This window comes from Calliopsis andreniformis, chromosome 8 (assembly GCF_051401765.1).
Source record: "Calliopsis andreniformis isolate RMS-2024a chromosome 8, iyCalAndr_principal, whole genome shotgun sequence".
In the NCBI taxonomy this organism is placed as follows: domain Eukaryota; kingdom Metazoa; phylum Arthropoda; class Insecta; order Hymenoptera; family Andrenidae; genus Calliopsis; species Calliopsis andreniformis.
Genome location: NC_135069.1, coordinates 11,740,497 through 11,754,300, shown reverse-complemented (window position 1 = coordinate 11,754,300; position 13,804 = coordinate 11,740,497). Strand labels below are relative to the sequence as shown.

The 13,804-nt window shown below is 32.5% G+C and overlaps 1 protein-coding gene across 9 annotated transcripts in view; it reads left to right on the top strand.

Annotated features, from left to right (window-relative positions):
• Nucleotides 1–13,804, top strand: part of LOC143182513 (phosphatidylcholine:ceramide cholinephosphotransferase 2) — a 72,067-nt gene that overhangs the window by 29,618 nt on the left and 28,645 nt on the right. For 8 of the 9 annotated variants that reach the window (XM_076383541.1, XM_076383537.1, XM_076383539.1 and 5 more), the window contains one exon: nucleotides 9,147–9,523. In XM_076383541.1, coding sequence (XP_076239656.1) covers nucleotides 9,147–9,523 — 377 coding nt within the window. Of the gene's footprint in view, nucleotides 1–7,731; nucleotides 7,947–9,146; nucleotides 9,524–13,804 lie in introns of those variants that run through there. The other variant, XM_076383546.1, reaches the window with a different exon arrangement.

The following is a 13,804-nucleotide window of genomic DNA, read 5'->3' as shown; positions in this document are numbered from 1 at the left end:
ACAAATGCCTTACAGAACAATTATTGCAACACAAAATAAGCTGTAACCTGAAAACAAAGTGATATCGAGCATTTGTTTCTACAAACTTTTTGCTTCATTTTTATGTCTAGAATCCATACCTGTGGTACTTCTTACATACAAACATACACCCTGCATATTGAATTTGATCTTATTGGAAATGGGTTATATTAAATTGTTGTAACACCTGTTAAGGACACGACAGAATGTCTATTGTCCACTTGAGTGAGGAAACAGACTAAGACTTCACAGTGTTTATTACATAGGCCTTTAAGGGTAAACAGTTACAGACCTATGGGTCTGATGACATCTGGTCTATTATATTATTTTGACTAAGAGTAGTGTCTCTCACATACATAACAAGATTCAGTTTTGCTTACTAGCTGACATATCATATTTAGTAGTAATCCAATAGATCTCGTCTGAGAACATGTTTTTACTAAATGTGGTTCGTTTAGGTGCATTTTTGCGAATTCCAGCCATTTTCCCTGGTAATTAACATTATGACGACCGCTGACGTGACGTTGGAATCATGCGGAATTAGCTGTTAGAGATTGCTGACGTCACAGTCGCGTCATTATTAAAGCCTGTCGTCCACTTAATAGTTCAGCACGTGGACAGCGCATGAACCAGACCAGATTAACGTCAACGTATTCACAATAAAACATGTAATTTAAATGTGGATATGTTCATCCATCCATAACAGCACAGCACCAGCAGAGTATCGACGCTGTTAGGTATAACCAGGTGGATACGCCCACATTTGAACTATATGCGTAATTTGTTCAACAAATCGGTTCACTTCACAAAACAAACATAGGTTAATGTGCAGTTTAACAACTTTTTTCGATTTTGACTATTTTAGTGCAGTTATTTTTTTAAAAGCTTCAATTGGTTACTAAAATAATCAATCAAATGGGGGAGCTAGAAAAAGCAATATATTTCTTAGTATTTTTTTCAAAAAGGTGACATAATAAGAATTTTTTAAGATTTTTTTTAAGATAAGATAACTTTACGCACGGTCGCCGAGAGAGCAAAAGCCAGACGACTACGTGTGTAACCGTTCATATATTTTCATGCACTTTATGATGCTGGCGACTAGTCGACCGTGTGTAATGGCTCTTATATTTTATATTCCATTATTGCATTTCACGGATCCGAGAAATGCCCGTGCGTTAGTACATAACTGTAACTTAGGTACCTTTTCGATGAGTTCACGCATTACAAAATAGGTACCTAAACAATCAAATTCAAGAATATTAAGTGAATTAAACTGAAGAAATGTATTTATATTGTTACAAAATAAACAACATTTTTTAAGTTGACGTTTTATAGGAAGAAAAGAAGTTGAGTATTTTTAACATTTTGGCAACTAAAATTTTAAAAAATTCAGGAAGTGGAATTAATCACTTTGTCCTGTGAACCGCTCATAGAATAGTATGAATACGTTGAAGTTAAATTTGATACGATTCATGTACTGTCTTGTTAAGTGGGCAACAGGCTTAAGCCCAGCCGAATATAACCCACAAGAAATCGAATTTGGGAGTTATGAATGTAGTATTATTAAGAAAAACATAATGAATCATATTTTTATTAATATGTACTTGAGTACAAATTTTTGAAATTTTGGAAGCTTAAAATTATTTTGACGAATTGAGTATAATTAAAATCTTTAATTCTTTAATATTATTTTTTATATTATTAGCAAGTACAAATAAGCAAATATTAATAATGGCGTACACTATACCCTTTTTAAATTCTATCTAATGATAATAATTAGATAATTAATTAATTCTCGTGTTTTAAACGAACTAGGTTATATTTTACTTATAACCTACTATCCTTATATCTAAATAATTATTTTAATGAATTATATTAATAACTGTGTTAACAGAATTCCCAGAATAGATTATTTTAGTTAAATTAAAGATAATTATTTGTCAGTTCACACACCATTACAAATCTATGCGATTGAATGATACGCCATTTTGTAATAACAATTTTTTACATTTTTTGATGTTTTCTTCGAAGTAACGTTTTTATTTTATTTGTAAACCACTATGTTTATATTTAAACGACTATTTTAATGAATAATATTACATAGTATGTTACGAAAATTGTTATTACATTCTTATATAATTCGAGAAAAATTGTAAAACGCTTGATTGCTCGAAACTAGTTATTTGTGGATTAACACACTGGTGCAGACAGTATTTCGAAAGTTCAAGCGTATTAAAATTGGTCATATGAAAATTAGTTAAACTTAACGCTGTATCGGAGCACAATGTCCGCGACTTGGTTAGAGTGGTTACGCAGTTATACTAGCTATTATTCCATGTGGAAAGTAGAGGGTATGCGATCGCTAGGGTATAATACACTTTTTAGTTTATAGACATTGATATCTTACTTGTTCGTTAGTGGCACTAACCATTGGTGCAATTATTTGTTTTAACGAAATCTTGATGAGATCTTGGTTTTTGATCAAATTTTATAAGATAACATTTCCTAAAATATTTTAGAAATAATTAAAGTATACACTATAAAAGATATTAATTTGAATCCATGATCATCGCAATTCAGTAGACGAGTACGAAGTTCACTTGGTTTATAAGTGGGAGGTTATTAACCCTCGTAGTACCCACATAACAGAAAAGTCTTTACAATAGCCGATACAGTAATTCCAGTGTATGGGCTCGCCAGATCTCCCGGGCTAAACGCTCGTCGTTATCCCCACCACCGGTGGATTGGGGGTCCTCTCGAAATTAATGAAGCGTGAAATGTGACACGATTCGGCTCGCGCGGGACTGCTGTATGGAAAGTTGAAAGTTGGTACTTAATAAATTAGGAAGGCATTTAAAGATCACGACTGAAAACGAAAAGTTAAATTTTTTAATTGTTGGTTTTTGTTCTTATGAAAATATTTTTATTCTACTTATACTATATACATTACTGTGAATTTTCCTATGAAAATAAGACCAAATACAACATAATTGGAAAATAGAATAATCACAATGAAACGCTATGGCCGCTGCCCGTGCAAGATTTTCGAATATGTACGTACATATTACAAAATTCGGAATTAACCAATGCTAAATGCACGTGGTCTGAGGTCTGAGCAACTAGTCTCTGTCGTTAGAGAGAGAGATAGAGAGAGAGCTATGTCATGAGAAAGAGCGAAAGATGGAGAGGTAGTGAGCAGGTAGGAATGAAACAGCGCTACATGCACGCGTTCCGAAGCTCCAGCAACGAGCTTACGCCATGAGAAAGAGTGAGGGGGACTAAAAGGGACAAATGAACTGATGCTTACTGCATACAGCCCCAATCCGTCTCACTCTTTCTCATGGCATAAGCTCCTTGCTCGAGCCCCGGATCGCGTGCATTTAGCTTCGGTTCATTCTTTCTCATTCGCTTTCACTCGTTCTTATGCACTGTCCTTTCCTTCGACTATCATTTATTCTGTCTCACTCACTCTCAACATTTTCCAAAGCTATCCTTTTCTTCGATCGTCGAGCACCGCCGCTGAGGGTCGACGTTATCGTTTAAAGTCGTCTAAACAAACCACCCACTCGAAGCCACATGTAATGCGAACTTAGCGCCCCTCTCGGGATAAACGCTCGCGGTCCCGAGTCCCGACCAGAGAGCTTATACTCCGGGAGGACTATATATGGGCTCGAGTGTACTAAAAGGATTAACTTAATTTCATTTAAAATGGTATTAATAATTTACTATTTATAACATTGTAAAATGTATGATACTAAATGTTGTGTTATATTGTAAAGAGAAGTTTGACATTTAAGGGTACGAACACATTAACATCACTATTATAGCAAATATATTTCATACTGTTGCAATACGGATAAAATATACGGAATAAAAGTTGAAAAATATATAAATTGAAGCGGGATTTGAGTTCGAAGGCATTTCTCTGATGAACCAAGTGAATTTTGTTTCGGATTCGTCTACTAAATTTCGGTAATTATAGTTGCAACTTAAAACCTGTCACGTTGTATTTACAATTTACTTCTCTGTTAAAGGTCTGTAAAATTGTCTTATCGAAGTGCTTCTTTGTTAATAGAGTCTCGTGATAACGAGTGCATACGGTACCATAGATTGACTTTTAACCACATAGTGTTCTATATAATTTTTTATATGGACCGTTTACTATAAAAGATCAAATTCATTTTTTGGATAAGTTGGGAGAAGATAATATATGTATATATATAGGCGCACAGGACCGATATTTTTGTCGGTCTAAAGACCGATTATAGATTTAACATAATTTTATGTATCGCTAGTTTACTTATCCACTATATAGAAAAAGAATTGTTTAGACTATAATCGATCTTTAGACCGACGAAATTGTTGACTGTGTGCACCTAAATTTTAATTTACTATAAAGTCTTTATTTATTCACAGTTTACAGCTTATATTTGAAAATATCTACAAACTTTGTACATGTAATGAAAGTCTGTTTCCAGTAGTCTAATTCAATATTAAATATGATATAGAAACTATAGAATTTATCTTTATAAATTTTAAATTAAAAATAAATATAAATTAATTTTCCTCTGAAAGCTAATCTAATTTACAAAAAAGGTGTTGATTATGGCCTCTGTATTAACAACTCCGTATAAATATGTTATACCCATTGCGTGCGAAAGATATAAGGATATATGTATATTATCTCACATACTTTTTGTGTGTCATAAATATGTCAAAATATTGCCACATAACGATCCAAAATGAAAAAGAAAAAGTTGCCTTATAAACACAGTGTGATTGAACAATATGTAAAGAAATATTTAGATTAAACAATAATATTTTGTTTCTTATTTTTATTTACAAACAAATCTCGAAAACGAAAATTTTGTGATTTTTACAATTTAATCATAATAAATATGGTGTAAAACTATTTATGATAAAAAAAACTAGATATTAGCTACTTTAGTTAATTTTCCTAAAAATTATTTGTATAATGAATTTATATGTATTCACATTTATAGACTCATGGACAAGATTAGTAGATTTGATCAGTATTTTTGAACCTATGGAAATGTAAACTCTTAAATATTTCGCTACAAAAAATGGTCTTACATCACTTTTATAATAAACGGACCATATAATCATTGCTCTGGAAGTTATGGTTAAATGAACAATTAATCTTGATGACCAATTGATTATGAACAGTAGAGAATGATACTTCAAGTAATTGGGTGAAACCCGTACTTAATCATTGACATTGAACTTCTTCCTAGAGTTCAACCAACTAGGGTAAGGTTGGTTTAGTTTGCCAAGTTTATGTGTTGTCTTACTCTCGCTTCAATTGTGGCGTGCGAAGTTTATATGTGTATAGTTACAATAGAGTAGGACGTAAGTGGTCTTGCCAACAAAAGATAAGAAACAAAGTAGTTAGTCAGAAATTATGTAACATGTATTTTGTGTTTCAGTTGTATAAGCTATTAAATGAAGATCAGAAACTATATAACATATGTTTTGGATTTTCAGTTGTATATGCTATTATATGAATAAAGTACGAAAGATACATACATTATTCTTAATACAAAAAGATAAATACATTTGCTACAGCTACAGGGTGATATATGATTCTCGAACTAAATTAAGTTTAAAATTGTTATAACTGTTATATTTTTTAAAGCTGTTATAACTTTCTTATTTTTAAAAATTTTAAATTTTCGTTTTTTATGTAATAAGTGTGAAGTTTAGAAATTATGTGACTTTAATTATGAAAGGTGTTTTATTATTTTAACAGTATGAAACATATTACTATTTTCCCAAAGGTGCAAAATTTCCTCTATACAATCCAGCATCAAAATCGTCTATAATTTCGTACCTATTTATTTTTTTTTTAAATTCTTTTATAACATTGTAAGACCTGCTGATACCAGTATACTTTTACAATTTTAATCAAATTGATACTAGGCTCAAAAACTGGCCTCAGGAGTCCACCTTTTTTACTGAAGCAAAAATGGAGAATCATTTATTTTACAGTAGAAGTAACTGAATATAAAAGAGAAAATTTTCTACACTGTATTAACATCTGCTTAACATTTATATGGCATTGACTTTATTATTTCTACTCTATTGCTATTTTGGATCATATTCTTGTTATTTGCTGCATTAGTTCACCCTTATTACATTTGAATTTTTATTTCTCGTGTAATATAGTTCCACATCCACATGTGCCATGGGATGTAAGTCTGATGGCTATTGTTAGTCATTTAATAATATTAACATTTTCTTCTCTCAAAACCTTTTTATTACATAACTTAAGAATATTTGTTTGGTTACACACGAATCACGCTAGTATTGATTGATTTAACAAAAAGAGAAAAAAAATAATTGAACGTATGATATGAATAATGGTTTCAGATACTGAACTTCAACCGCAAATGGTCAATATTATTGTCAACATTCCATCACTACCAGTATTGAACAAAAAATCAAAATTTTATTAATATTTCATCCTTATTCCTTTAGTATAGATCGCATACAAAATTTGTAAAGTATTGACAATATTATTGATCGTGCGTGATCCCTTTTACAAATAAAACTGATTCATCATTAATATGAAACAAAAGACAACTGAGAATAGCGACCTATTGGTGAAAAATCATAGTAAACTTATTTCTTAGTTTTTGTTGGTATGTTAACCCTGGAATGACAAACTGTTTTTTGGACTACCACACGACACACTGAGTCTTTCAGGTTTAACGTGATTTTTACAAATTTTGTGTAAAAAATTTATTAATAATTTTATAAAAAGAAGTTTTAAACTGTTCTTTAAAAAATTAAAAAGCACTTTTATTTGCCATTATTTTGTAGCACACTAAGACAAAAATCAGTAATTTATCAGAGTCATGAAAGGCCCCAATGTGCCATTCCAGGGTTAACAGTCCTAATGTTATTAAATACAGAATATTATTGCTATATGTAGCATGTTTGAAGCAATTTTTATCACTTTCTAATTTATAAAGTTATCTCCCTCTCATAGTTTAACATATTCGATGCAGCATTAAAAACTGAGAGGACTTGCTGGTAATAGAAATCGAATTTTCTATAAAATGCTGCTTCATCTTATTTAACAGAATCATTTTTAGCGTTTTTAATATTGTATAAGGTTTCAACAAAAAAGTGGTTTTTCATGTCATCCTCCATAGGGAATAGGAAATCCTCGCGATGCGTACGTCACGCAACCCGCATTAAACGTGTTACTAATATCAATTTATGTTTTGTTGGCAAGTATACTTAATTAAAAAATGGTACTAAGAATTATTTTGTTGCAATATACATGGCAAGTTTTAATTAAATTTGCATAGTATTTCGCTCTTCTCTTAATGAAACAATTTCTCTTGAACTTTCTAAACTTTCTTGATTGAATTGATACTATTTATAATGTATCTTGGACAATTTTGAATTTTTTGTGTCGCTTTGGATCAACTGCTGAGAGCTTGTTGTAAACGCTTATTGTGGTCGCTTGTTTCAGAGCAGTCTTATAATTGAACAGACATGCGAGGCTGAATCAAAAGTTACAGACGGGACAAGAACGAGGAAAAAGTGTATTTGGTTCTTAAGTTTACAAGTCTTTGAAAGATAAATTCTGAAAGAACAGTCTCTGCTTTACAACTAATGTGGCCATCTACACCCTAGAGTCTAGACAATTGAATTGCTACGTCGAGAGACTTTCCCTGCCGTGCAGTGTTCTGTGTTCACACAAACGCGAACAGTATTAATAAATTTCGCGAACGTACAGTTTTAAGTATTCGTTAAAGCTGTTTGGCTTAGCGAGTACTAGTGGCTACACCATTCAAACCGCATCCATTTAAATTAACACTAATTTATCTACTTGGTAGCAGAGGATAGCTATTCGAACGTTAGATCATGTAAACATGACGTCGACCAATTAAACAGTAAGCAATAATATTTCTAGGATATATAAGAAATCGATTATGTAACACATAATATCCACTAATATGCTTTCATAAAATAGTTTCGATGCAATGCACTATTATGTGTAGCCTCGAATTTATAATGGATGATATACATACATCAGGTCAAACAATTTTCTTACATATCGGTTTTTATGTTTCTGCAATCTCATTAAAATTTTTTAATTTCTGTTAATGTATTCATAAAACTTGGTATTATTTTATGGTACAACTTGAACCAATTTGTGTCACAGTGAAATTCCAAATTTTGCGATAGAACTTTAAACTTTTAGCTTTTAGAAGTTTTTTAACTTCAGTTTATTTGATAAAAGTATGAAGTATATTGTATAAGTATTGTACATATAGTGTAATTGACCATCCATGGGCACGGAACGTATTAGTAAAAGATCCTACGTTAGTTGTGTTTCTAATTGTTTAGTAAGTTGTTTGGCTATGGACAGGGATCGAAATAGTTATCTTTCAGTTTTAGAAAGGTCCTGCTGGAACTGATATGTTTTGTTAATGAAAGTAGTATGTGTTCTTATGGAATTTCTATAGAAGAAAATGTTATTTTTAAGAACTTTTTTTAAAAGCGATTTTGTGGGACAAATATTATAGAATTCATATACTTAAATGTGTAATCATGGAAACAAATTATTCTAGAACATTTATTAGAAAAGGTTCTATAAAATAATGAAAACTACAAAATCATTAGAGACTAGTTTTAGCTAAGAACATTACATCATGTTAGTAATATGTCGATTTAAAGTAAAAGATATGAAAATTATACCATAAGTACCTAAATAATCGTTCCATAAGAAGTATTGAACAGGAAAAGGAACTTGTTACTTTGTTAATATTGGTAAATAAAGTATCTGTCCCTATTACAGAAAAAATTTTGTTTTTACATGTCATAAGTTCTATTCAGACTAAAACTTGTATCTTCAAGAACTTTCTTTTAGCTATTCTCATCGAAGCTAACGTGAAAACTTTTTTTAAAGAACTTCCACTGCCCATGTTTGCTACGTTTTAAATAGAACCTATGCAGAAGTTTCCTAATTGTTTCGATCCCTGGTTATGAGTCTTGTCAAATTAGTGTTCACTAAGAACATAGCGAGTACTCGAGCGTAGCTATACAAAGAGACGTACATTTATGATTGTGACTGCATCTTCTGTTCGTAGGATGGTATTGGACCCCAAGGTCACGAGTCTGCATAGTGATTACGGAAGCTTCGATCGGCCGTTGGGCACCGGTGAGGGCCACGAGAGAGACGTTGAGGCGGCGGTTGATGGAAATAGTAACGGAATGGCACAATCGAGTGACGTTTATCAACGACAGCCGTTATTACCTGGTGCACCAACGAAGAGCAAGGACAAGTGGTCCGGGGTGGCGTCCAGTTCCGATTACTACGTGGACGACGAAGACGAGAAAATCGACGGTCTTGGACGCCATCCTACGTTACCAAATGGTTCTGGGAATGGCGTTGTTAAGCTCGACATACCTGCGCCATTGCGAGAAGAGCCCCGTTTCCCTAAAGAGAAGTGGAAATCGTTTCTCGGTAAGTTACACAAACAACTTCTTTACTGTGTTCCAAACTTACATCTTCGAGTTAGCAGATTTCATTACGTTGTCTACAGTACTGCAACTATTCATTAGGAATAGTACACAGAGTGTCCTATAACTGGGACAAGATACAGGGTGATCTTCTTACTTGGGGATTCAAAGACAATGTCGTTACTAAAACATTACATTGTTTTGTTAAAACATTGGTCTATTGTGACCTAAGGTACCCACATAGTGACGGGAGTTCAAATCTCAACTTCAAAGGGATTCGAAATTGTTCAAGACTATGAGGATTGGAACCACTTCGAATATGATTCGAAGCCTAAAACTCTTGAGAGTCTTGAAAAATAACTTAAAATTTTCAAATTCTCTTTAATACTTTATGGTAATAGCACTGTTTAAACAAAAATATACACTGGTAATGCTGTTAAGATACTGAATTATTATCCATTTCTCAAGATTAAAATGATTAAGACTTTCAAGAGCTCTAAGTTACGAGCATGATTCGAAGCCTAAAACTCTTAAGAGTCTTGAAAAATAACTCAAAATTTTCAAACTCTCTTTAATACTTTATGGTAATAGCACTGTTTAAACAAAAATATACGCTGGTAATGCTGTTAAGATATTGAATTATTATCTATTTCTCAAGATCAAAATGATTAAGACTTTCAAGAGCTCTAAGTTACGAGCATGATTCGGAGTTTAAAACTCTTGAAAGTCTTAAAAAACAACCTAAATTTTTCAAACAGTCTTTACTACTTTTGTTAATAGTACTGCGTAGACTTGTTGTTAACAGAAAGTTATATTGGAAATGCTTCTGGAAGATGTTCAATTATTACCCAGCTCCCAAGACCTATATTACACAACCTTTAAGACTATCAAAAAATTCAAGACATCAAAACTTCAAAGACTTTCAAGGGTCAAAACCTATAAAAAATCTAAGATTCATGACTCATCAAGACTTTCAGAAAGTCTAAACTTCGAAACATATTCGAAACGATTTGAAGTGTTTTAGTTACCATCATTAGGCCCACAACGCTTTTGTGCGTTTCTTGACTGAAAATCGGCAGATCGCATATAAACACGATGTTATCGCTGTGATGCTTTGTGGCGGCGATATTTTTAAGTCCCTAAGAAAGAGAATCACCATATATGTTAGAACATATTCCTTGAAGATTCTACAATTCGCGCGCAATGTTTGTCGTATGTTGTTCATCGCAATATCGTGTAACTATACTTTTTACAATTTGTCTTAATGTTCCCTGTAAACGGATTATAGATATAATGAGAAAAAAGATACATAGTTCTATGTGAAAAACTTGATTGTTATGGAAACAAACCATTTTCAGAATTTTTATTATCGTCGTTAGTGATACGCTCGATATCAAACAATTCTTATTTAGAACTTTTTATGTCAGATGACTACAAATGGCTAAAAACACGTATGTCGCATTATACGGAACACTGTATGTATTTCTAATCATTTAGTTCTCTCATTGATGTTCATTTACGGACTGACATTTCCGTATTATTATTTATTAAATTTGCAGCCATGGATGCACTTGAAGTTTTACTCAATTGTATATATTTATCCAACAATTTTTCTTTCTTATGGTGTTAATAGCTTTGTAGTTCTGTCTGCCTTTCGAACAACGTTGGTATATTGGTACAATATTTACTCTCATTTTCTGAACTAGGTACTGACTTACATTAAATTCTTTCGCAATTTTTCTTGTGGAAGAACCAGAATTTAATTTAAATTCTGGAAAAAATAGATTTTATTTTTGATTTACTTTAGTATTGGTTTTATATTGGAGAAACAGTTTAGCAAATACTTTATTAATCTTGTAAAACTAATCCTATGAAAAAGGGGATTAAAAAAGATTAACACTATTTAAGATTGAATAAATGTTTAGATGCTTCTAAGCAGTTGAGTGAATTCTGAAACGGTGCAAGCTGTATACCTCGAATGTGTATCTTTCAAGGATGTAAGAAATGAAATCAAGTGATGAGTTTCACAAATTGTGAGACCTTCAAAGACAACGTGTAATATTGATTTTGATACATTATGTTACAACCCTGGGCATGGACATCATGAGAGTTTGGGAAGTGAGGAAATTTTCATAGGAATGTGGTTATTAATTTGTGAATAATATTCACAGACGACTATGACGCATAGTCAGATAGCCACTAAGATGGGAACAACTGGAGATGAATCTGATTTTTCGAACATGCAGTGTTAAATAAATATAAACGAACCCAGTAAAATTGGAGAGTCACTAAAATAATATTAGCATACTAATTCGTCTCAAAGTCGGGGAGCCATAGGAGAAAAATAAGAGTGAAATAAATACAGACGAACCTCATACAAAATCAGGGCTCTATGGTGCTGCATGTGAAAACGACTGGCTACGACCATGAGAATTGCTGAGTATAATTATAGGTTTAAAGTAATATACTCGATTTTTATAATTAGTTACTGTCAACGTATATTACAAAAAACAATCTTTTAATATAAGTAATAGCGGTAATAGTTAAGAGTAAAGTTACCAGTTATATGCTCGGGATTGATATTGTTGTCGTACTGATAGTGAGGCCACTAAGAAAGGAAGTAACGGTTGGGAATATACAGTATACATATAGGGTAACCGACAACAGATATCAGAAATTTTAAAGGGCGACTCCACACCTCAAAGTAGTACAAAAATTAAAAATGACGAAATTGTGTTTGAGACTTCGTTTTAGAGTTATTAATTGATCTAAAAATATCTAGAATTTGTGTGAAGTGTGTCTAACTTGAGACTTATTTTGCTGTAGGCGTGCATTAGACCAGTCAGACAGGTGTCACGTATCCTGGGAATTTTCTCAATAATGATTCGGAAACAAAACCTAAAACGCAATTTCATTTATCTTCATTTTTGTCTTATTTTAGCATGTGTATCTCTCAAAATTTCTGGTGTCTGTTGTCGAATACTTTGTATAAACACAATGAAATATCGTGGAAAAGAAAGTACAGTAGAACTTCGATTATCTGAACTAATTGGGGGACATGAATATTCGAATAAGGGAATTTTCGAATAATGTACAACACGTACTTTTTTAATGTAGATTTTTATTTATTTTAAACAGAAATACAAATATTATAGGTATCTAATAATAATAGCAATCACAAGTAAATTTAAACCTGACTTGGTTAAAGATTCACTGGTCCCAAATTTTCTTAGCTGCTAGCTCATACAACTTTTTTAGTAAACTTAATTCAGTACAATTATATTCTTCTCGTGTCTCGTACCATCTCATCTCATTTCCAAAACTCAATTGCTTCAAAATTTTGGAATATATCGTCACCATTATTATATTCATGTTGTATGTTTTGTTGCGTCCCTTATGCACCGCAATTCTTCTTTATGAATCTATCGGGGTCGTAAGGCCCAATACACTTGCTCGTGACGATGCACGGATCGCTGGATTGCATCGATCATCTAATGCAATCCTTGTTGAAATTGGCAGGTCGAATTGAACGAATCGATTAGTTAACAAATTACAACAGTTTAATAATCACAATTCTACAGATCAAGTTCCGAGTTCGAGTATTAGTTGTTCACGAGTGTCTTTTTTACAAAGTTCTGTCGCTTCGACTATGTTCGGGTTTTTATCAAACTTTTTTGGGGGTTGGAAATGTTGGTGGTGGGTGAACTGTACGTCGATTGGTCGTCGTCTTTCTGCGTAGGTTGGCCTAAGGACTACAGTAAAGTGAGGGTTTTGGTAGCAACAATTTCTTTTTGCAGTTTTCGGAAACAATGTTTTATGAGGAGCATTGTTCCTTTAGAACGGTTCGTCACATCTGGTGTACGCGAGGTCGAGGTAATGGTCGTAAAATAATCGAAAGTCACTGGAAGTATCGGTCTGATGGTTTACGGGTTCGCAAATTAATATTTGGTTTTTACAACGCTCTTATATGTCTAGAGATTAGTATGAGTTTCAATACAGTCCTAAACTGGACATATTTTAAATTATTACATAATGTTGCACTGTGATCGTTTACACTACTAGACTAAATCGTTACTGATTTCTACAGTAAATGGTATACGTAAACTGCTTCACATTGAAGTGTTTACTTACAAAACGTGTTTGGATAATAAAGGGTTTGGATAACGGGGTGACAGTAGAGAATACTGTTACTGTCTAAATCAATAATGATGGCTAAAAATATGCGTCTCTCCCGAAATTACCCTATTAGGAGATCGGAAACTATAACTTCCAATCGTTATTTTTA